Consider the following 24,538-nt stretch of genomic DNA (forward strand, 5'->3'; position numbering starts at 1 on the left):
TTAAAACTATTATAATGGCACATATAGCAGCCAATACGTAACTAGCCCAGGTTTATTTAAGCCTGGAAGTCCATCTGAAGGTATATAATGTTTTAGCTTTTCAGACAATGCAACACACTATCTTAATGTGTACAGCCCTAAACTCCATAACCTTATTATAAGCTGAAGTTGTTGTTCTCGAAGCTGGTTGTGAAGATAATGTTGGTCGTATCGCCCCCCCTAAAAGAGAGGTCCTGACAGTCAAAGAGGAAAAAGAAAAAGTGTGAGCTCCAGCCAAATACCAGAGCTAAACAAAGGAGGGTGTCTGCTGCCACGGCACTACAGCATTAAAGATTTAATAACCCTGCGCTGTAAAGAATAGCTGAGACTTTCGCTTTCACACATGCAAGCTGGGTTGAGTTCCAGCTGAATAAGCTCACAGCTGCGCCTCCGATCAGACACAATCTTTCCTGATATGAATGCATTTCAGATGCGGCACTCATGGAGGGGTTAAAGGCATACTTTAGAACACTCGCCTCGCTTGCTGTTGTAGAGATGCTTTTAACACACCAAAGCTATTTGATTCTCACTGGTTTGAAGTTGCTATTTCCCCACATTCATGTTCAATTTTACACTAAAATGTATTTCCATGGCGTCTTCTTACTGCATTCATCCACAGTTTGGTACTGACTGCTTACACTACCCTAAGGTAGTTGTTCTTACATGAGCTGCTTACTGATTAGCATTTTAAAGGAGGTATCCTTAAAATCTTTGATATGTTTAGGCAGTCTGTGAGTCAAACAGACATGTTCCTGCTACTTCTTGCAGCTGTACAAGGGATAATACATCTGTGAGTTTTGTTGTGATGCAGAAAGTAAAATAGAATTGATGTAGCCACCTTTAAGAATCGGTTTATTTCACAGGAATCCTCTACATAGAAGAACAACTAAGTCAGACAGACAAAAGTTACTACTAATACCTTCATCAGTGTTGTGTACATTGAAATATTTTCCTTGCACCTCAGAATTATAATTGCTTACACAGTACCTAAACCCTGAATCAATATTTCCACATTGTGCAGAGTTTATCAGAGCAACAAGCAGTATACATTGGCTAAGGATCATGCATATGCAATATGGTTACTATAGGTAGGCTGAATCTATAACTATCAGTATGATACCAAGTCTATGCAAACCTTTGAAACTATGTGAAAACCTCCTTAAGTGTAATAGGGGACTTGACTGTGTCTGTGTAGATAACACACGGTTATTAGGATCCAAGGACAGTTTAGCATCTAGTCTGAATATCCTATTCTTGCAGTACTAGAGTTTTAAATATAATGTAATATAATATAAAGACACAAATGTCATTAATGCAAATGTGAACTGCACTGCTACAAGCCATCAGGGACCAAAGACAGTGCAGGAAACATGGTAACCAGATTTCCAGTCATCAACGACAAGCCTCTTATTCCTGAAACAGTTCAAATGACTGTTTGTAATACAATTAATACTAGACTTTAAAAGGAAAAGGTCAACTACAAAACAAAGAAGGGAGCAGTGAAAAGAATAGGGAATCTTTTTAACACAAGAAAAGCATGGTTACCATGGCTTGTATTACTGAAATTAAGGAACTTGCTCTACTGATTATCTACTGTGTGATGTTCCAGTACCAATCCACTAAGCCTCAGACTCGCAGGTAGTTTCCTGTTATATAGACAACAAAAACAGGACACATGCTCACCCACACCCATATAGGTGTGCATTCATGCATACACACACGCACATGCACACACACACACACGCACACAGCGCATTTTGACAGAGACACACACAGACAATGCAGTCCCGAGGATTGTAAAGCAGAGCTCAGCTCACTCCAATGACAGGGAGATGGCAGCAGCAGCAGCACGGTAGGGAAATGAAAACCCACAGCGCTCTCCGGCGGCTCCCCGCGTGGCTTTTCAAGAAAAGCATCAATTTGTCAGCGCAAGTGAAGAGGGCTGACTCAGCGGGAGGCAGGGTTTATGTAACCCACAGCAATCTATTATTACAAAAGGGGCTTTCAGAAACTCCAGAGAGCAAAGGCGCAGCTGGGGAGATTGATTGTACAGGCAGCGGAAACCCTTCAACACAGACTGCTTCCATTAAGGGCCGCCGCTGTCCACCAATTAGAACAAAAAAAAAAAAAGAAAATCTTTGCTCAGGAGCCGTCGGTGGCGGGGCTGCGCAGAATTACATCTCGTCAATTAAACCAGGATCGGCAGCTCCGATATAGCAGCAGAAAGCGCTGGTTGTTTTTTGATACTGACGCAGACTTCAAAACTCACTAGCCCCAGACAGCATCAGTCCTGTATGCTCTTAAAAGCTGCATTTTAAAATGAGGAGCATTGGATATTGTGATCTCATTAAAAAAAGAAACATATGGTACTGAACTAACCTCAGTTAATACAATAAAACATTTTTAAATATGCACTGAACCCTATTTTGAGAGCAGATACATGTGTACACCATGTCAAACTGTCAAGTTACACGTTCTATGTTATATTTCCCTTAAAATTAAAACTGCTCACGTATTAACCAAGTGTTGTATTAAAATATATTACGTTTTCTCTAAGATGCACTTAAACTGTAGATCTCATTAAAGAATGAAAGGTGAGGAGCCTTAAAGTAACTGGGAGTCAGACACAATGTAGGTGGGAGCTACCTAATCCTTATTCCTGTCCTGAAGATCACCCTGCTATCAGTCTGTGGAATCTCCTAAAAAGAGAGTGACTGCTAATTATGCCAAGACTGAACTAATCTGTGTGCTGTGCTTTTATATTGACTGCTGTTATATTGGAGACGGTGTTCAGCCGGGGGGACGGTGAGGCTCCTGGGCTTGATGTTGACCTTGCTGTCTGGAAGGGAAACTTAGCGTCGACCCCTGTTGTAAAACTGAACACACTGACTAACGGCATAGTTAAACCCATCTACCTTAAAGTTTGTCTGCAGAAATAATTACAAGCTTAACATTTAGTGTTTGCATGAATGCAGAGAAGAAATATTGATTTAAAAAATAAGGTCTTGGGTCTATGTATACCATTCCATTAAATATGTAATCCATACGTTTAAAAAAAAGGTTCTCATATTTTTATGGATACAGTACCTGCATTTTTTCCTAACTTACTATCTATTATTAAGTTAGCACCAAAATCTGTAAAACAGCTTTGAAAAAAAATAACATTTTGCAATTAATTTTAGAATTATAAAAGGAAAAATGTGTATACATGAATAGAACCCCTACACAGAGTGACATGTCGTTACTGTTTATGCATTTTGTTTAAATCTAATTTAAAAAGGCTCTTGCATTTGAATTACATCAGTGTTACTTTCTTCTAACATTAGTCCTTTTGATGTGGGATGGATAACGCATTGCTTTTGCATTTATACAAGGGTTTAAAAACATTAAGTGCAATTTCCATTGCCACTGACCACATTCTTTTTGTTAATTATGCCCCAGAAAGAGCCTGACAGGATTACGTCTATTCGTTTTCCCCATCCCCAGCTGAAACATTCACACATGCACAGAGAAGGACTGTACTGTCTTGATGTCCTTTTGTTGACCTACAGGGAAAATGTAGCTTGAAACCACAACCTTCTACACTGAAGTCCTGTGCTCTGACAACGGAGCTATTAGACCCCATAGTCAGGTACAGATTATTAAAAAGGAAACCTAACGAGATGCGGACGTACTGTCGGAATCTCAAGAGCTTCCATGGCACAAACTGAACCACTTTAATTGTGCCCCAAAGCTGTGTTTTCAGGCATTAACAGCTCTGCAGTAAAAGGTATTGCCTTTCTTTTGTGGTTCCAGTTTCAGTTCACCGCGCTAGGAAGACGGCCCACCAGCCCAGCAGTAACCTCATTTCAGCAGATCTGCTTACAATCCCAATGAAAGGAGATTCTCATTACAAACCAGCAGGGACCTGGGTGCTAAACAATTTACTGCAGACCCACCGCAGAAACCAGATCCAAGGTTTTTTTTTTTTTCCCTGATACTTGGGGAATTCTGTTATCTGAGAAAATCTGCAGAAATCTCTGTGTCTATAGACAAACAGTATGAGCCCTTCATGAATATCATATTTATTCCATGAGTGACAACTGCGATCCCATAATTCACTCTGGCAGAGTCTAGAGTGAGTTATGAGCCTCTGCCTACACAGACAGAATAAATCTGGTTAATCAGCGGGGACCGTTATCTAGTTTGAGGGTTGTCATTATCCTGCACCAGCTGTTTCCAGTTCTGCAATGGCAGGGGTGGATTGATGTTTATTATTTATATGTATTTACTGATTCTTCCAATTACATGAATACAAACAGGCTGGTTATAAGTCCATTGTCCACTTCGAGCTTTGGGAACATTCAGCGCAGAGCAATGAAACCTGGCACGTTGATACACCAAATGTTGAGCAACAAGATTTTAGGACTAACTCCACAGGCCATCAGCATTAGCTGGATAAGATGATCATCATTCACCCCGAAGGAGGCTTTCACCATTAAGATAATGTTAAAAAACGTTCACTTTCACAGGTACACTTTTTGATGGATTGCACCCTGTGACAGAGAGAGCCCTGTCGCTGGTTCCTGCACAAATGTGTGCAGCTGGGACATGGAACAGGAAATGCGTTACTGGGCAACCAATTGAGCAGTTAGGCTTGCCCGGAGCGGAGCTGATTGGGAGGTCTGGATTGGCTGGGGGGCATGCCAGGGGAGGCTGGGCGGAGCTCAAAAAGCATCTGCACCGCTAGTGCTACACAGTGGGGCGTTTTGTTGACATCGAAGAGGAGAGCGTCCGTTCCGCAGGATAACTACTATGGAACCCTTCAACTGCAAGACGGTGCCTGTGAGGGCTCTGCTCAGCCAGGACCGTCACAAAGACCCGGAGTCGCTGGGAGGCCGGGACTTTGGGAGCAACAGCAGTAGGTTATTTTTAGCTTTGTTACTTATTTTTAGCTTTGTTTTGTTTTGTTTTCTTTATTAAATCTAACACTAGGGCTACCATTGCTGGTATCCTACCCTAGTGGCATCACATGTGTTAATTAAACACCCACTGCTCTGTGTCTGCCTTAGTATTATTCAGACGACCCACACATGAAACACTTCTGTTACACACTCGCAGATGGAATACGTTTTTGACTAAAATATTTCTATATTCACTGGCATTGTGTTTGTGAAACAGAAGAAACAAATGGAAAACAAACTGGTATAACCTGTGAACTGCTAGCCCAATGTGAGTTATTTCCAGGCCTGAATAGATTAGTGCAAGGATTTATAAATATGAGACATTTCTTTTTCCGTTTTGATGATGTGTAGAGATTACTATAACACAACAAGATTCTTTTAAAAATATGGAACTTGTAGTTCAGGTCTTTCTTCTTTTATAGTTTTAACACAGCCGATACTGTAAATCATTTCAAGAATGAGGTACAGAAACACTTTCTTGGCCAATGTCCAGATACACTGAATAGTTTGCGAAACTCAAAAAGAAAGAAAATATTTAAGGAATTCATTTTTCAAATAGAATTTCAGAAGTGTGTTCCACATTAGCAGAAGATATGATGATTGAGAAGGTATGAGTTCATGCAGTTCATTTTTAATGACGCCCTAATGGCACGCCATATGGACTACCGCAATCGCATGACTTGTTATCTATTGCCAATTCTAGAATTGCCTGGGATGTACAAAAGCCAGAGTCAAAAATATCAAGTGTGTATCCTGGAGACGGTAAGTAAGTATGAAGTGAACCATCCACTATCCTTTATGAAGCTGATGAAAATAAGATTTTCTCAAATAGGATGACTAGGGACTTTGACCACGATCCTCGGGCAAGCACAGGCTACCAATTTCACACGCCCCTCTCGTTCATCTTTACACAAAGTAAAACATTTTGTGAATTTAAATCCAACTGTAATGGCAACTACGGCATACATTTGAGTAAACACCTTATGCATTACATGTTACTGTAACATTAACAGTTTGATATTCATTTAAAAAAAAGAATCAAATTGCATTTGTGCTTAAAGGTCTAAAACAATCTGTCAATATCTCTAGCTACTGTTTGCATAGATAGACAGACAGACAGATAAGCTACATATAGATATACAGCTATTTACTGAGCATCAAAAAAAACTTATCACATATTTGAGCATCAAAAGAAACGTATCACTTATATTTGAGCATCAAAAAAAACTTATCACATTTATTTGGATAAAACTCACTCGATGTGATCGAAAAATGACAAACTTTTAGAGCAGGTGCAGTGACTTTTTATTGTGCAGTGTCCAATCAACTGTCTCACTAATTAGGTGATTAAGTGCATATGCTTCAGTCATAGTCACTCAAGCGTGTCATGGTCAAGGATGAATGATCGAGTGATTCAAAAGAAACCAAAAACATTTCGTCAATGTCCATCATTTATATACCTTCTTTTTTTCTGAAAATAAATGTGTTATAATAGTGATACGTTTCTTTTGATGCTCGGTATGTATATATATATATATACATATATACATAAATATATATATATTTAAACAAGCAAGACAGAACCACCAGGCAGCTTCTAGCTGATAAATGACGCTTGACACTGGCATTGTATTATCTATGCCGTTGGATCAGTGCTATGTTTTTACAGGGCATCACAAGGTAGGTAACATTTTAAAAACAAACAGGTATGTCCTAAAGGAGAATTAACAGTCATCTCACCCGTTCCTTGGCCACATATATGATTCGGCCATAGCAGAGTGTCATCAGGAAAATTAGGGTGAACAGTGGGATGTACCATCTGTGGGGAAATAGACAAGAGGTAAGATCTCTGTTAGGATGAGCCTTATACAGTAGGCAGTTTGTTCTTCCTTCATGTGGAAAAAAGCAACATGAACCAACAGAGCAGAGTTGAGGTACGTTTAGACACACACACAAATTATTATTATTTGAAATGGTCTTATTCTTTATAAACTTTGTGTTTAGGTGCAAGTACTAGTGTTACAGATCAATCTGCAAAACATATATTGGGTCTGTCATTTCTCGTAAGGGTACAGTGTTTAACTATTACTGCATAATTTAAATAATGCCATAAAAATGTCCTTAAAGAACAGTGATGCTTGGCTATCTATCACTTTTGGCACTACCACTACTGGGCACCTGTGTTGGCAGACCACTATTAGACCATGAAGACCGACCCATCTTTCACCCCTTTAGCGGGTGGTTACTTAGAGTGGCTGAGGTATATTAGAGTATGTGAGTGATAACTAGTATTATTGCACAAAGGGAAATAAGGCAATTGGCCCAATTTTATTTTTAATTAAACAAATGTCCCATGGCATGGAAAAGATGTGACACAACAAAAACATGGTAAGTTACAAAGAATCTGAGAGCAGCCTTCAAAAACTGAGCCATTGATGCCAACTGCACATGGCAGTAGATAGGGCATTACTAGAAATAAGAAAAGGCATGGGGTCCAGCATTACAGTCCGGTTTTCCAGATAGATTTATACTCTAACAGCAGGTTACCTTTTCACAGAGAAAGCATATATTCTCAAAGGATTTTCTTCTAATGACACCTATTTTGAGTGTGAAAAGTGCTCATGTTTCATAAAGATCCTGACGCAAAGAATGCTATTCGTTACAGAAATGCGCAACCTTCATGAAACCCAGCGTGTCTAGAGGTGTTATTAGGGTGCTACCCAGGCATGGCTGCTGTGATACCAGCATCTGGGTGTGATCAACACACTGTGCATGTGAACCAAACAGAGCAGTGGAAACTGGAACAAGGCCACAGATCATTTTACCATCCATTATACTACTTGTCATAAAACACTGATATCTAACCGCTACTTGATTCCCGGCCAAGCATGTAAGGAGAGACCCTAGCTCGTAACTTGCAGCTGAGATTAAAGGCAAACTGCACTGCAGCGAGGCAGGAGCCGTTAGAAGAAGAACAATAGTATATCGGTTCTCTTATTTATGCAGTACTAAGAGACACAAGTAAAACTCTTTGACAGATGCTTTGATGAGAAGTATTGATTAATGTCTTCAATAATAAAGACTTCTAGTCGAAAAGTTGTCAAATCATTTTTTTTTTTTTTTTTTTCTTTTAGTATTGCTGCATATCTTATGATTGAGGGTTTTATACAGCGGTACCTTTGTTACAGTAGTCAGGGATGGAAGTAAAACACCCGGCCATTGCATTGCATTGAGGTCCGGTCTGTGATTTATTGTGAGCTAAATTAGTCTCAATTTAGCTAAAGACAAACCACTAAAGTTATAAGCTGGAATGTCCCATACCGCCAAGCATGGAAAGACAGGTACAGTTTTCTTCTTAACTAACTGCATTTAGCCATAGTCTTTTTCAGTGCATCTGTTTTTTTTTTTACACCAACAGTATGAAGTTTCACGTGAAAGAAAGAAAGACTGAAATCAGGTTTAGCATTCTGGCCGCTGTTTTTAAAAGCTTTGAGTTTATTTTGCCTCACAGGCCATTCATAAAGTTATATAAAATCTGGACCATTTTTTTGTGAAAGGTTAACACAACAGTAATATTACAACACTCGGGAAATCAACATGTAATTAAAAGGAAGAACAAGAATATCTGACAAAAGTAATTGGCATCCACCATTGTTTATTCCATATTTAATAGAAATCAGACTTTGCTTTTGATTTTTTATTCAACATAATATTGTAAATAATAAAACAAATGAAAGTGACATGGACAAAAATGATGGGACCGCTAACCTAATATTTTGTTGCACAACCTTTAGAGGCAATCACTGCAATCAAACGTTTTCTCTAGCTCTCAATGAGACTTCTGCACCTGTTAACAGGTAGTTTGGCCTACTCTTCCTGAGCAAACTGCTCCAGCTGTCTCAGGTTTGATGGGTGCCTTCTCCAGACTGCAAGTTTCAGCTCTTTCCATAGATGTTCAATAGGATTCAGATCAGGACTCATAGAAGGCCACTTCAGAATAGTCCAATGTTTTGTTCTTATCCATTCTTGGGTGCTTTTAGCTGTGTGTTTTGGGTCATAATCCTGTTGGAGGATCCATGACCTGCGACTGAGACAGAGCTTTCTGACACTGGGCAGTACGTTTCGCTCCAGAATGCCTTGATAGTCTTGAGATTTCATTGTGCCCTGCACAGATTCAAGGCACCCTGTGCCAGGCGCAGCAAAGCAGCCCCAAAACATAACCGAACCTCCTCCATGTTTCACTGTAACAATGGTGTTCTTTTCTTTAAAGCTTAATTTTTTCATCTGTGAACATAGAGCTGATGTGACTTGCCAAAAAGCTCCAGTTTTGACTCATCTGTCCAAAGGACATTCTCCCAGAAGGATTGTGGCTTGTCAATATGCATTTTAGCAAATTCCAGTCTGGCTTTTTTATGTTTTTCTTTCAAAAGTGGAGTCCTCCTGGATCTTCTTCCATGGAGCCCACTTTCGCTCAAAAAGCGACGGATGGTGCGATCACAAACTGACGTACCTTCACCTTTGAGTTCAGCTTGTATCTCTTTGGCAGTTATCCTTGGTTCTTTTTCTACCATTCGCACTATCCTTCTATTCAATCTGGGGTCGATTTTCCTCTTGCGGCCGCGCCCAGGGAGGTTGGCTACAGTTCCATGGACCTTAAACTTCTTAATAATATTTGCAACTGTTGTCACAGGAACATCAAGCTGCTTGGAGATGGTCTTGTAGCCTTTACCTTTACCATGCTTGTCTATTATTTTCTTTCTGATCTCCTCAGACAACTCTCTCCTTTGCTTTCTCTGGTCCATGTTCAGTGTGGTGCACACAATGATACCAAACAGCACAGTGACTACTTTTCTCCATTTAAATAGGCTGAATGACTGATTTCAAGATTGGAGACATGTGTGATACTAATTAAAGAAACTAATTAGTTTGAAATATCACTATAATCCAATTATTTATTATCTTTTCTAAGGGGTACCAACAAATGTGTCCAGGCCATTTTAGAATATCTGTGTAGAATAAGCAATAATTCATCTCTTTTCACAGCTTCTTTGCTTTATTCTATGACATACCAAAGGCATGCAAGTATACATGATAAAATAGCTTTTAATTTCATCACTTTTCAGGAGGAATGAAGCATTATTTCAATGAGCTGTAAGGGTACCAACAAATTTGAGCACGTCTGTACCTTCTCAGGTTTCCCCATGGAAAACAGCTTGGATCTGTTACTTTCTAATGGCCCAAAGTAAGGGAGTGTCTAATAAAGATTACAACACAGATACATGTCAACTGCTTTACTGTGTCTATGGGATAAGAGCGAGTCACACTACAAAGATGAAAACACAGAAACCAGCTTGATGAAGCTGCTGATTACTCAACTGCAATCTCGAACTGAATCTGTGTTACATCAACGCTTTAGTTTCTGTTAACTCTTTAAATGCCCCCAGCCAAGATCAGCATGATCAGCACTTGTAACAGTGATAGGTTTCACCAATACAGCAGATTTTTATTTAATTTTATTGTAACCTTCTAATGTGTGCAAACAGGATGTGTCTGTGTGTCTGAGAATAAACCAAAGGCCTTCCCATACACTGTGATTACCCAGTAAGAGCTGGAGGACCTCCAACACACAGGCACTTCCCAGTGAAAGCTATTTTGTGTTTTATTGCACTCATGAACCACCTACCACATCAATGACAACAGTAAAAAATAATTGATCCTGTTTTATTTACTAGCAATGCCGAATATTAGGGGTAATTGATTGCACCGCAGAGTTTTTATTTATTTTTATCATGTGGAAAAGTTCTAAGATTGAATTCAGGCTTTTTAGAGCCTTCTGAAACATAATATGTAACACCCTTTCATTACTCAGATTATGCTGACAATATAGCCTGAAAACATGCAGTCTCTCTTTAAATGATCGAAACAGTGGTGGATTCTAATAGCAAGCCCTTAGTTAACCTTATCAACAGGCTCCATCACAGAGATGTTAATAAGAAGGTCTATAAATCACCCCTGGGGGAAAACACCAACAGGATTAATACAGAGTTAAAGGCAACAGTATTGAGATCCGCTGCCTGTAGGATCATACAAAAAATACACAGCAGAACCTTGACCGGCCATTTTAAGATTGTGGAGAAAACGCAGACAAAAGGAATGATACAGATGCGCCAGAGATATTTTACTGGAGCAAAAGCTTTAGAAATCAAGCCCCAAGCTGTATTTTATTGGATTATTTTATTGCATTTTTTAAAAGGTGCAACAGTGTCTCCTGCTTGTAGAACAACTCTGGCACTTCATTAAAAATGCATGGTGTACATGCCTTTTCAATAGGACTGGCCTGTTTAACTATCTCCAATCAATATGACCAGAGTGTGTGGGCACTAAGTGAAATTCTAAAAGACACCCCTGCTCAATGTGCGCAGTGGTAACTTTGTGAATCCTGGCTGACCTTCTCCAGACTGAGATCACAGCCCCATCCCCCCCCCCCCCCCGACCTTCAGACTCATTTGCTTAAAGTATCACATTAACTAATGAGCTAATTTGATCGGTTTGAACTCCGGATCAGGTATGAAGATGCTGTAAAAGGCATTACCAGATCCAGATTTGCAGATGGTGGCAGATGGTAACATCAACCACTTAAGTGTTATCGAGCACTGTACTGTATCTTTTCTAATACAATCATGAGTTCTATTCATATACAGCAATACCTTCCCCCTTACAAGCATGAAGAAAATCATGGGCATACAGTAAAAATAAAACCAGCAGCAACACAACAGCAAAGAGGGGGTGGAGGGAGGTGACTGTTTGGCTTCATTCTACAATTGATAAATGATATAATAACTGTAACTTTGATCACATGTTTGGCTCTTATTACTCATTCTCATTAAGTTCCTTATTATATTGCAGAGGCCCATGCCAATGTGTCCTGCAACTACACTACAAGTTCCAGTATTGTGTTGCAGGTAATAGGATTCCCGCTGACCCCACATTATTTCATAAGTGCAGCTATATAGGCATAAGGCTTAGATGGGGTCTTGTTACCTGTAACAAAGGAAGCAAAGCTGTAGTGTTGTGGCCAAAAGAACTGACTTCACCAGAGTCAAAGTGAAAATGGATGAACTCTCTTTAAAGGCTCAGTGTACATGGATAATAAATATCAATGCTATTGTGATTATGTTTGGGGGGGGGGGGGGGGAATACAGGAACTATAATAAACCGAGGAATCCAGGAGTAAAGGAGTGAAAAAACAGGTAGATCTTTTCGATTCGATTATCTATTATTGATGCGGGTTGTTGATTATATTCAGCGAATGAAACCATTACATTAGTGCAGCAGCACAAAACAAAACTGTGCATTTCTAAGTGTGCATCCTAATGCGTTCGGTTCAGCACCATCAGACTCCAAATCGGTAGACCAATTAATCTGCTTCCCTCAGTATCAATCTAGTGCCACACGCAAGTGTTTTTCTTCCGCTGTCTGCCTCCAAATTTCCATTCTTCACTGATGTAATTAGAGTTAATGAAGAGTCACCGCTCACGTCAGTCCTTAATCCCCAGCTCAGCTTCCCACTGCTGCAGAGGACTCGCTAGCACCCTTCAAGCACACAGACTACGGAAACTGCAGAGACAGAACAGCATACTGTATTTCTTACTCTATTTCAAGCTCATAAATAAGTCAGTGAGCTATAATTCTGATGAAATAATGCAGGCTAATGGTATTAGAGATCAGATAGGACCAGCTCTTTTAAAGTGGTGACCCAGGAGATATTCCTCGACTGTCCTGGGGTTCAGCCTAGGACAGAGACACGTCACAAGGGCTAACCCAGACCCAGCATGTGCCTGAACAGGGACCTCTATGAGGCTCGGCTAGGTGGTTAATAATATGCTAATAGATTGAGCATTTCTGTTAATAGTCTGAACTACAGTAGAACATATCATCCTGTACCGATCCTGCACGACATATTACCCTCTATTAACTGATCATTTACACATGCTGCTACCAACTGAACGGTACAGATGGAAACGTATCAATGCATGTTATTATGGGTCTGAAAGAGTAAACACAGCTCTTAGGACAAAACAGAATCAGCTGCAGAAAAAAAAAAAAAAAAACGTAAAACAAGGTATGTTACAAAGTGCCCAGTTTAACCATGTTCAATAAAAGTAAACAAGCAAGCAAGTGATGAATATAATTAAAAAGCTGAAACAAGACGCCGACCTCCAAAGCCAGTTTGTGTTTGTGTACGCGTTTGTTTGAGTTCTTAAATGTAAACGCCATTTCTGTCTCACATTAACATGCACATACAGTGGAAAATAAAATTTGGCATGGATTGAGAAAGCACGCTAAAAACGTTTTTTGGAATGCTGTTTTGTAAAACGCCAAATACTGTATTGCAGTGCTTTGTTTTGCAATCATTTTCACAGATTTTCTTTGTATAGTATACATGCAGTATCTTACATTGGTGGTTTAAGGCTGGTTCACACTGGGCATACGATTCTGACGGACGCTACGAACGGACGCAGGCTGTAGTTCACACTGATTGAGCTTCTCGCTGCGTTAGTTCATGCTGATTGGTTTAAAAAAAGACAACAGTTCGGGGAGTCGTGCACACAGCTGCATTTAACTTATACACTGTATAACCACAGCGCCTTATAAACAGGTGATACAAAAAAATACTATTGTGTGATTGACAGCAAATGCCACCATTCAGTTTCATGGTAAAATCACTGACAGTCACTCAGACTTTGTTGAGCTGACCCGCTCAATTTAACCATCCCACTTTCAGTAAACACTGTACGTAGGCTGCTGAGAGACACACATCAAACACGGTTTAAATTCCGGAGTTGGTAGTTTTCATTCTTATTATTTATCTGTTTATTTATGGTGCCATGCTTTATTATTATTATTATTATTATTATTATTATTATTATTATTATTATTATTAGTTCTTTCGACATTTTCCGCTACATCTATACAAGTATAATTTATTTCGGTAAATTGTATTTTATTTGTAAAATTCTAAAGAGAAAGGCGTGTGATTGGTTGAACGCGAGTGACGTCACCAACTTGACCCTGAGAAGTTGAAAATTACCAACTCGTCCGCAGCGTCTACGATTTGAACGCAAGGTTCGTAGCGTCCGTCTGAATCGTATGCCCAGTGTGAACCAGCCTTTAGACACACTGATGTACCTGACATTGTTAATGTAGTATCCCACGACGTTAAAAAAGCAACTAAATATTTTTTTTTACAATATTTTCACGTTTCCAATGAAATCGGACAGGTTCTACTGTATTGTTTGGAGATTTGACAATTTGTTTGCATGGATATATATATATATATATATATATATATATATATATATATATATATATATATATATATATATATATATGTACACACATACAGGTATATACAAAACAAGTTTAAATAAATAGTACATATTTATTCAGCTCGTCAAGTAACAGTTTTGAGAAGCAGTTTCTTATTCTGCCGCTGTGTTTCATCAAAAGACAGAACAGTTCTGCTTCCCTTATGTGAATTTTGCTTATCTGCAAACTAACAGTTAAAAAGGCGCCTGCTGCTTTGGGGCCAGCAACAATAACGGCTGTCCTCAAAGACCATGTCAAGCTTGGCAGACTGTTTTTAATATTTGCACAGACCCACAGGCACAGCTGCAAGACTTCCAAAGCGATAAAGCAGGGGATTAGTCTCCGTTGTAACTCAACAAAGGTAGCTGTACCACTGCGTACAACCCACGGCTCAAAACCTGTGCACTTCCCAGGCTGCTCAAATGCAATTTAGTAATAGAGATTATATGTATATTTTGGATGACAAAGTGCACCTACAGTTGCTACATAAAACCTAACTAACACAGTAAAATCCCACCCAGACAATCGGAAGGGCAGCTTGATCGATGGGAGTGCAGCTGTTGGAGTGTGAATGAGTTTCTGAAGGACAGCGAGAATGAGGCGAGTGTAGGGCTGTGCAGTAATTTATTCCTCAGCTTTGGTGTGCCAGGGAAGGCTGCTCTCGCAGAACAAATCTGTGCAGAGCTCCTGTCTTTTATGTGCCACTCCCTGCAGCCATCACCTCCCTCTACATTTGGGTCACACATCAATCACACCTACTTAGAGAGGGCGGCGTCTTGGCTGTTTCTGGTTATTCAGCTTCTGAAGAAACTTGACTAGTTTCAGGTAAGGATTCAGTCAGTGGGGTTGGGTTTTGCAACAGGTTTAAAGTTGCATCTCCTGAGCTGATTTCAACTTAAACGACATACTATACATGCATCCCTAAATAATGAATGCCATACTGCAGATACTATTCATACCTTCTGCAGATACTATTTCCGTCAGCACAGCGATTGCCCAAACGTTCGCAAAGTACCAGCTAACTTGGGAAAATGTGGTCTTGATTTGCACAGATTCTTCATCATACATTTCCTCGATTTTTACAGATGTTTCAATTAAAAACATTTTGTTTTTTACCGATTTTATCCTTATTTTAATATTTGTAAAATAAACTCATAAAAATTCCCGGGAAATTGTTTTTACGATAAAAACCAAAAATGCAGAACAATATGTATACCGTACTGTACAGTGCTGTACTGTTTACCTTCTATGCAGGCCATTGTAGTGTTTGCTACATTTAAAAGGTCACGTAAGTCTTTTAATCAAGCCACAAATATCCCATTGTCCTCTGTAAGATTTCCCATACAGCGAGTCCACAACTGAGACACAATCGATACATTCAGTTCAGTTGTCTCCTAGAGAGGCCCTCTGGGGTTTTAACAAATGATGCGGAACTTGCAGCGCTGGAAAAGCTCGCCACACAAAGTGATCTAGCTGTACACCTCACACTTACAGCTCAACTCATTAATCCAGGGGTTCAAACAATTGGGGGCTGGGCATTCAAGACCACACACCACTTAAAGATCAGCTAGGGTGCAAAGAAAGATTTTTTTGTGCATGGAAAGCATTAATTAAGCAACAATTTTGAAAGTGGAAAGGCAGATTAAGATTAAAACAAATGTAACAGTATACAACTAGCAAGAAAACAACTTAGCTGAAGGAAGGAGCCGTTATGCAGTGCATTCTCAATGTAAGGCGGCCCTTTACACAGCGGAACAGGTTATAATGTGGTAAGGTCACATGGCTCCCATTGACCCCATAATGCCATTATACTAGCACTTGTGTTATAAAACAGAACTCAGATTGCACGGCCTCTAATTTATGGCTCTTACCAGACCACAGCGCTATAAAAGGGGCACACTGTATCACTTGCTAGTTTTAAATGATTACAATTATTTTATTTGTCTTGGAAAATGTGCTTTTGCATTTGCCTTTACTTCTAAATAGGGCTTAGCATGTTTATTTTTTTATTTAAATAGTTGTTCTCCTGTGGCTCCATTAAAAAAAAAGGGCTTGATCATCTCTAGTCACAAATGTCTGCAAAAAAGCACAGAATGTCTGGACTGAAGCTGTCTTTGTCAGGTGCTCTGCAGGTGGAACTGTTGATTGTCAAATGCAGCAGGATAGAAACTTGACCTCAATGACTACTGCTCTCTATCACAGCCTGTCAGATTCTGCCTATTGTGACTGAAACTGACTAACAACAGGGAGATGCAGCTCTTTTATATGATAGAATGTCAGGGATGCTTGCTGTATAGCAGATTGAGAATTCATGTGATGGGCTGCTCATCTGAGCAAAAGCATGTGCTACATAGCACATGTGATTCCAACTTTTCTCTAATCAGTTCAGTATTTTGATGATCTAGATTCAAGCCAGCCTCTGTCTGGGCTTAGATTCGACAAGGGTACTTACATGCCAAATCTCCAGGCTACGTGATCATCTGTTATCCAGCTGTGAAAAGAAAGGGAGGTTTTACTACAGTGGGAATTGGCACACAGTTGAAGCTATTAATACACAGTCATGAAGGACCTCTTGTCAGAAACAAGACTTCCTCAACTGTGTGCTCTGCCAACAGACAGAGAGACACAGTATTCCCGGCAAAGTCTTTTCAGACCTCTCCTGGGTTTGCAGTCAGTCACATTCCCTGCAAGATCTTTCTTATTGTCAATGTTGTGTAACCCATTTTATTTTGACTATCACCAGCAATTCCTAGAACTGGTGGTATAAATCTAGACCGTTTGTTGTGAAGATTTCTGCCCAAAAAAGGTTCAATAAAGATAATGACCCTTCAGAATAGTATGCAATATGACTGCAGTGTAATGCCTCTGTAATGTATGTGAAAAGACAAAATCTCCCACTGCACCAGTCCTGTGTGGACCAGTTTGAACTCTCTTCTCTCCAAAGCTTTCTTCTAATTTCTCTCTCTCTCTTTCTTTGCTGAAGTCTTCTTTTGAAACATCAATTTGAATGTTTATTGTATTAATAGAAGGTGGTTCAACAACTAAAAGATAGATAAACAAGTGTATACATTTCTGTTCCCTGAAACTTAGCAGTAAAAGGCTATATATATATAGAGTTGCTGAAAGAATGATTTAGGTAGGCGTGTTGGCAATTCCAGGACATGTGTTTTGTTACAAGCAAAGACCATTTCATTTGGTTGACACAGGTTCCGTGTCCAGGGGTTCACAGTTCTAGGTCACTGAGTCCTTGAGGATCTAGTTGGCGAAACTGAGGACCACTTAAAGTAGACAGTACACAGACTGGAGTGAACTCAAGTGGCTGAAAGTGAACGCACCTCCATAAACACCTCTGTGACAAGCTCAACTGACACAAACACACAGACTTTCCGAATGCGGAATAACAGTAGAAAAAGGCCACAGTTTTTTGTTTTCCAAGCTGAATCTATTGGCACTTAAATAAGAACTGAGGACTTGACTTCAGGAGTGTTTAAGGCCAAACAATTGAGCTTTTGTGCATATACATAATCTGTGTTTAAAATGAACACATCATCGACTAGTAAGGTATGTTATAAAATGAAGAGACAAGGCAAAAATACATACTACTACTGTAAAATAAAATAAAAAACATATTTGATTAATATTACTGTTTGTTAGCATTGAAAAGTATTTATCTATTAGTACATAAAACTACTATTTTGTACTAATAACCACTCACACTAACAGAACTACATTTTATAATAAATAAGAAACATGTTACACTAACCCAATCAAAATTTTTAAATTAAATACTACTGCCTGCTTCCAAAGGTACTGGTCTTAACTTGTTTTTGGTCAACTAATCTTCTCTTGTTCTTATTGAATTCTGTGTTTACCTGATGACTCCCATTTGGTGTAAGGATAATAAAAGTATTTCCTTGGAGAATCGTTTGTATTAGCCTTCCATAAAGTTTCTATATTACGGTAATTTCGTTTGGAAAAATCTACCTTTAAATACTGTTTTTATTAGAATAACTGCTCATTGTTTTCAACAACTAATTGCTAGACCATAGGAAGAGATAAATCACCTTTTACTGACTAACCATATGCCGTTGACAGTTTTAATTTGTCTCTCCGCTAATGGTCTGCATGATGCAGTAAACACAATTAAAGCACCAAAGAATACAGCTGCATTTAGCGAAGCGTCTAAACTACAGGGGGCGGTTTAGTTTTCATTTCAAAGTTCTAAGGAAAATAATATCCATTGTGGGAATGTGGAATAAGAGGTATTTGTTAGGGCTACATAGGTTATAGACATAGTTAAAAGCAGAGAAAAGGTGGTCTCAGAGACAAAGGTTAAAAAGTACTGTATGGTTAAACACAGGCTGCTCACTGCACCTCAACTCTATATGGCCTAGTAACTCAGGGTAATTTAAAAGACATTCTCATTTACTGTAGGAAAAAAGGTTGCAGGGGTGCAAATAAGACTCCCATGACAGTTCGGCCCATTCCAGCTTTCACTGTGAACTTAAACTAACACAGACAACCAAGTTCAGGTGTGACTTACTGAGCTCACAGTAAGGCCTGGGATTTTTCACACTGCGGACTCACCATGCAGCCACCCAAGAGCTACAGCGTTGGAGGACAACGCAGCTCTCGGGCAGCTTACAGGCAAGCCCGCAGGCGCCCGGCCAGACTACAGGGGTCGCTGGTGCGCGGTGAGCCGAGGACACCCTGGCTGACGTAACCCTTCCTCCCCCCGGGTGGCGCTCGGCCAATTGAGCGCCACCCCCTGGGAGCTCCCGTCCACGGTCGGCTGTGGAATAGCCTGGACTCGAACTCGCGATGTCCAGACTATAGAGCGCATCCTGCACTCCAAGTGGAGCGCCTTTACTGGATGCGCCACTCGGGAGCCCCCTTCAAGCAGCTCGTTTTAAAGCAATTTTCACTATGTGACTCAAGATGTTGTGCCTTGAACTACTCATAAGATAAAACTTACTTAAAAATGTCACTTAGGGCATCTTCCTTCATAAATTGCCAGGATATGCTTTAGTGCCCACATACACTGCCTGTGTTATGACTTACGTCATTAAAATGTTTACTGAAATTTGGAAAGTTCAGTCTTGATTAGCTTTCAATAGTTAACCTTGCTCAGTAGGCAGCTTTAATAAATGCTTGAAAGATGTCTTAGCGTGGTGTTATATACCGGTTTGTTGAAGTTGTTAGGGTTTTGAAGGGGTTTTATCATAGCACTCCCCCAGAAACGTTTTCTGCCGGGATATATTTAAAAGTCTGGCTCTTGTGGAAATTTCTCATTAATAAAAACATTAATCTCCACTGAACTAATGGGAGTGTTTATGTATATACCTTGTCAATGACGGTATATACATAAAAAAAATTTCCTAAACTAGTTTATATCTTAATGCATTTAAATCCCAACTGCTGTCTTCTCATTCCAAATCTATTCATCTCAGGGAAATCTGTAAAACTACCAAAAATAAATCCCCAGCCTGGACTTTCCTTACACAAAAATCAAAACCCATTTCTGGAGAGAAGTCGTCAGATGATCGCGGAAAATTCACCCCTGAGCTGAACTTTTAATGGGCCACTGTGAATTGTTCTAATCTGGGTTTATGATATACTTTTATAATACGGTATTATAATGTGTTATTTTTTTGTAGTTTTAGAGAGTGTCCCAGGGCACATATTAGAATGCTCTCTTTTGCACTGTGTTATAATGATAATCTAATTTTGTACCATCATAAACAAAATATAGTTGCACGTTCTGTTAATTTTCATATTTTCCTCTTAAAATTGTACTAAACTGTAAAAAGTAAAATATATGGGCTGTTTCCCATATGCAAGGAGGACTTAAAAAACAGAAGTAAAAAATGTGGCTCTATGTTCCTTCAGACCATGCGGGGGAGGAGCCCAAAGTTTATAAGTGGTTCTTTTAGATATTTCTGTGTTTTAATCATGTCTGGGTGATTTGAGGAGCAGCTCTTCAGTGCCAGTTGGCAAGTTCTCTTTCACCACAGATCTGTGGAACACATGCTAGATCGGCAACACGTCTGTAAAGTTGTAAGAGCAAAAAGAATCATAATTCGCAATAGCTGTTCACTTGTTGGTGTTGCCTCAAACAGCTACACTATGCTGATCTAGTCAGTGTTACACATGTCTGTGGTGAAAGAGAAGCTGGCAACTACAGCTCAAGAGCTGCTCTTGAACTCAGGTCACAGTACCTTAACACATTTAATTTAATTCAGCACCGTATTTCGAGTAATTGCAAAAATAGCTTTAAATTGTGGACAACAATATCAAAAGGTTAAAACTTGCAAAACGTCCATGCTATACAACAACTTGCCTCGGTCAGTACTTAATGTTGCCTTTCTCTAACCGAGAGAAATACATTAAAAAAATCTCACAAATCCCTGTGTTGTTAGTTGAATGGTTTCATTAGAAGCTGAATATTTCTTTTGTTGTGTGCTTTCCAGAATGATGCAACACAGTGGGTAATTACCCTCCATTGACACAGTAATTCCTGTGTTTTCTGCTTAAAGAGCACAAAGAGTTAGCTGAGCGAGCTTTGTGAGTAATCGGCCCTCATCTCAGGAAAGCAGCTTTCCTGCTCAATGCAGGCATTTTACTGGTGCCAAGCGCCCTTTTATCAACTCCCGCAAATTCTTTCAGTGCACAGAACCAGCATTATATTAAACCCTGTGTTTGGACTCTTACCACCAAACACCGGCTGGGCCGTAGTAGTCTCTGAAGAGGGGGAGACACGACATCACAAAAGGCACCCCCCAGGCCATGAGATGGTACAGTCTGAAAAAAAGGGAAAGAGACAGAGGTAATTAATTAGCTGAAGAAAGTCATTTATTTTGTGGTGCTACACACGGACCACTGTGTATTCATTTTTTCTTTCAGAAATATTGGATGTTTAAAAAAGAAAAAAAAAAAAAAAAGAGTTTTTGATACCAAAAGAGGGCAGTCATCCAATTCAGGAGGAAGAAGCTGAAATCACAACAGATAGTAACACGAATAAGCATATCATTTTAGGTTTCAATTGCATAACTATATTTTCCATTTTATGTCGGGGGAGTGGGGGCAACATTACATTTTTTTTTTTTTTTTAATTTATTTATTTCTTAGCAGATGCCCTTATCCAGGACGACTTACAATTGTTATAAGATATCATATTATTTTTACATACAATTACCCATTTATACAGTTGGGTTTTTACTGGAGCAATCTAGGTGAAGTACCTTACTCAAGGGTACAGCAGCAGTGTCCCCCACCTGGGATTGAACCCACGACCCTCCGGTCAAGAGTCCAGAGCCCTAACCACTACTCCACACTGCTGCCCAGACTTTCAAATGTGATTGAAAGTCTGAAACCCATTGGCATAGGTCATTAAAATCATTTGTTTCTTTTTATTGTTTTAGCTTTGGATTTTAATTTCTTTGCTATTGTACAGCCCATGGGATGGTTAGGCATGAAAGGTGCTATTTACTTTGCGTCTAACCTTCACGTTGTTGTTAAAATAGCCCCCTACATCTCTTTTCTTTCTGTATACCTTGAAAAAAAAAAGTACTACCAAGATCATCTAAAATATAAAACAGCAAATACAATATCCACGACCTGCACTGAAGCTGTCTACAGTATTTTATTTAATGCTGTGTGGAATTTCCTTCGCTTTGCAATGTCCCATGAGAAATCATTTTCAGGCTTGAAAGTAAGAATGCAGCACCTATTCTACCACACATTTCAGCAGCAAGTGATATTTACATATTAGTGCAGTCTATCTGTACTCTTAACAGGTTTGCATCTATGTGTGGATTAAAATATTACAAGGACACATCTCTGAAAGCTAAAATCTTCAGTCCTCGATGATGTAATTAAAAATTTTTAAAAAACCTGCATCATTCTTGCAAACGTATTGTGCTGATAATTTGGATTTCTCATCCATTTTTTTAAGTGGGCAACCCTTGATTAGCTGGGCCTGGGGTTTTATTTTAAAATACCAAACCATAATCAGATGGAACAAATGCATGATTCCCCTTCAGTAGTGTGGGACTAAAAGATGTGTTGTATGCGCTTGTATGGTTTTTGCCCCTGGTGCTTACACACGCTCTCTGTTTCTGAAAGCAGGCCTATTGCTGATAGGAAGCGACTATCCCTGAAGACATGTGAAAAAAGAGTGATCTCCTAATGATCCCTCCACTGAGCTGTGCAGGAAAGCCTGACATCCACCACATGAAGGTTGAAGAAAAAAAAAACTGAACTGAGCAGAGCAGGGCCTGATCAGCCCCTGCGGAGCTGTGCTTGGCTGCTCTCCAGCCTGTGAGATCAGCCAGGGGGCAGAGCTCAGCATTCCTCCCACACTCTGCAGCCCTGGCAGGTGCAGTCCCGCATCGCTGGCTGCCAGAGGGGAAACCAGGCACAGCGGAACCACACAGCAGGGAGTAGCAGACAGAGCGCAGGCCCGGGATCACACACACACACACACACAACGTGGATTGGAATGCCAGCCCAACAAAGAACACACAAACAAACAACGAGAGACACTGACAAGGGTTACTTGCCTGGTTCGTTTTTAGAAACACACAAATTTATTTAAATTCATATCTTTTATCAAGGAATTGGAAATAAACTTTATATACATATAGTATTTTGAGTAGGCCAGAAGGTGCGATAGAATTTGAGGAAATTATTTTTGCTACTTAAAATACACAATGTGCTGTATATTAAAATGAATTTTTTGAGCTCATTACCCAATCAATGTGGAGCTGAATTTTTATATGTTTAGTCAGGTTTCAAATAAACTGTTTTGTACACAGGATGACACTGCAGATAAAATATTACTGTATGTAACTGGGTAATAAAACTGTTTCATGTTTCCCAATAATGGTGAACAAAATGAATAATAATAATATTAAGGTCATATGGTGTACACTCTACAATATAAATAGGTCTTCTGTTTTTTTGGTTTTATTAATTTCATTTTTCAGTGCTTATTTTTGTAAATCACTTTATTTTCTGGGCTTTCGCTTTTTATATACTGTTTGAAATTATTTTTTTTCGGTTACTTTCCAAAATTCCAAAAGGGGGTCTAGTCAACGTGAATTGAGTACCCATTTCCAGTGTTTTACCAGTGTTTATTGGATATACACCGATTTCATTTTTTTTTTTTTGTATCGGGGGTGTTTTATCTTTTTGTACTGTTAAACCCAAAAATCAGAAGCCTTAAATATATAATCACAAGGATTCAGACTACAGTGACCCAGGTGCTAGAACGGTACTGCTGGATACCTTTTAATCAAACCTTTGATCAAACAGTCAAACCTTTGTAAACAAACCAGTGCTTTGAACTTTTTATGAACTGCTGCACAGCGCTGTTTTGTTTATATCCCAGTCCTGAAGAGTAAATATTAACAACATTCAATTATATTGTAATAGAAGGTATGTTCCTAAGAGAGGTTTTTCATCCTATTATGTTACTTACCAATAAATCACATTGAGTTCAGTTAAAAAGAGTTCAAAGTGTTTCTCAAGGCTGTCCGGGTCCGTTCACTGGTTAAGTCAAGGCTGACTTCAGCTCCACTACACTACACAGAAGAATGCAAAGCGAACGCAGCCCCACACTGTGCACCTCTCACGAAGACGCTGTGTCAGACAGCACTCTGCAGCACTGTGACTGAGGAACGCCTCCTGCGTTCCCCTTCCTGGCCTTGTAAATACAAAAATTAGCAGCTGTCAGACCTGCCAGACTCTAAGTGTTATGTGAAAACTGAAGGTTGTCAGGAAATCAATTTCCTCTGTGTCTCTCTGAGGAGATGACGAGGTCTGGGCCGGGGTAGATCAGTGGATTAATGAGCTGCTGTCGTGAGCAGGGCTGTTGTCGTCCTGAGCTGCCAACAGAGCAGGGGCCGCAACGGGCGCTACTGTGAACCCCCAACAGTACACAGCATGAAAAGTGTTGCACCCCCCCCCCGCTATAGAATTAACTAATTTTGCTTCATAAAGTCAAATAAAACCTGCTGAATAATGTTATGTTAACATATTCATTTACATACCGCTTTCTAGTTTTCCATATACTTGAAACAAAACCGAAAAACTGACAAAAATTAAAAAATGTGACATTTCTAAATCCGACATAAAATACAGTACTACTATTATGGCTTCTGGTAGATTTTGCGATACCATTTTGT

The 24,538-nt window shown here is 39.5% G+C and overlaps 1 protein-coding gene across 1 annotated transcript in view; it reads right to left on the bottom strand.

Annotated features, from left to right (window-relative positions):
- Positions 1 to 24,538, bottom strand: part of si:dkey-100n23.5 — a 114,053-nt gene that overhangs the window by 40,887 nt on the left and 48,628 nt on the right. Inside the window, exons 7-9 of the mRNA XM_034011282.3 lie at positions 21,063 to 21,152; positions 16,804 to 16,842; positions 6,723 to 6,801 (exon numbers count right to left, since the gene is read on the bottom strand). Of these exons, the coding sequence (XP_033867173.1) occupies positions 6,723 to 6,801; positions 16,804 to 16,842; positions 21,063 to 21,152 (208 nt within the window). The remainder of the gene's footprint in view (positions 1 to 6,722; positions 6,802 to 16,803; positions 16,843 to 21,062; positions 21,153 to 24,538) is intronic.

This window comes from Acipenser ruthenus, chromosome 8, assembly GCF_902713425.1.
Source record: "Acipenser ruthenus chromosome 8, fAciRut3.2 maternal haplotype, whole genome shotgun sequence".
Taxonomy (NCBI): Eukaryota; Metazoa; Chordata; class Actinopteri; order Acipenseriformes; family Acipenseridae; genus Acipenser; species Acipenser ruthenus.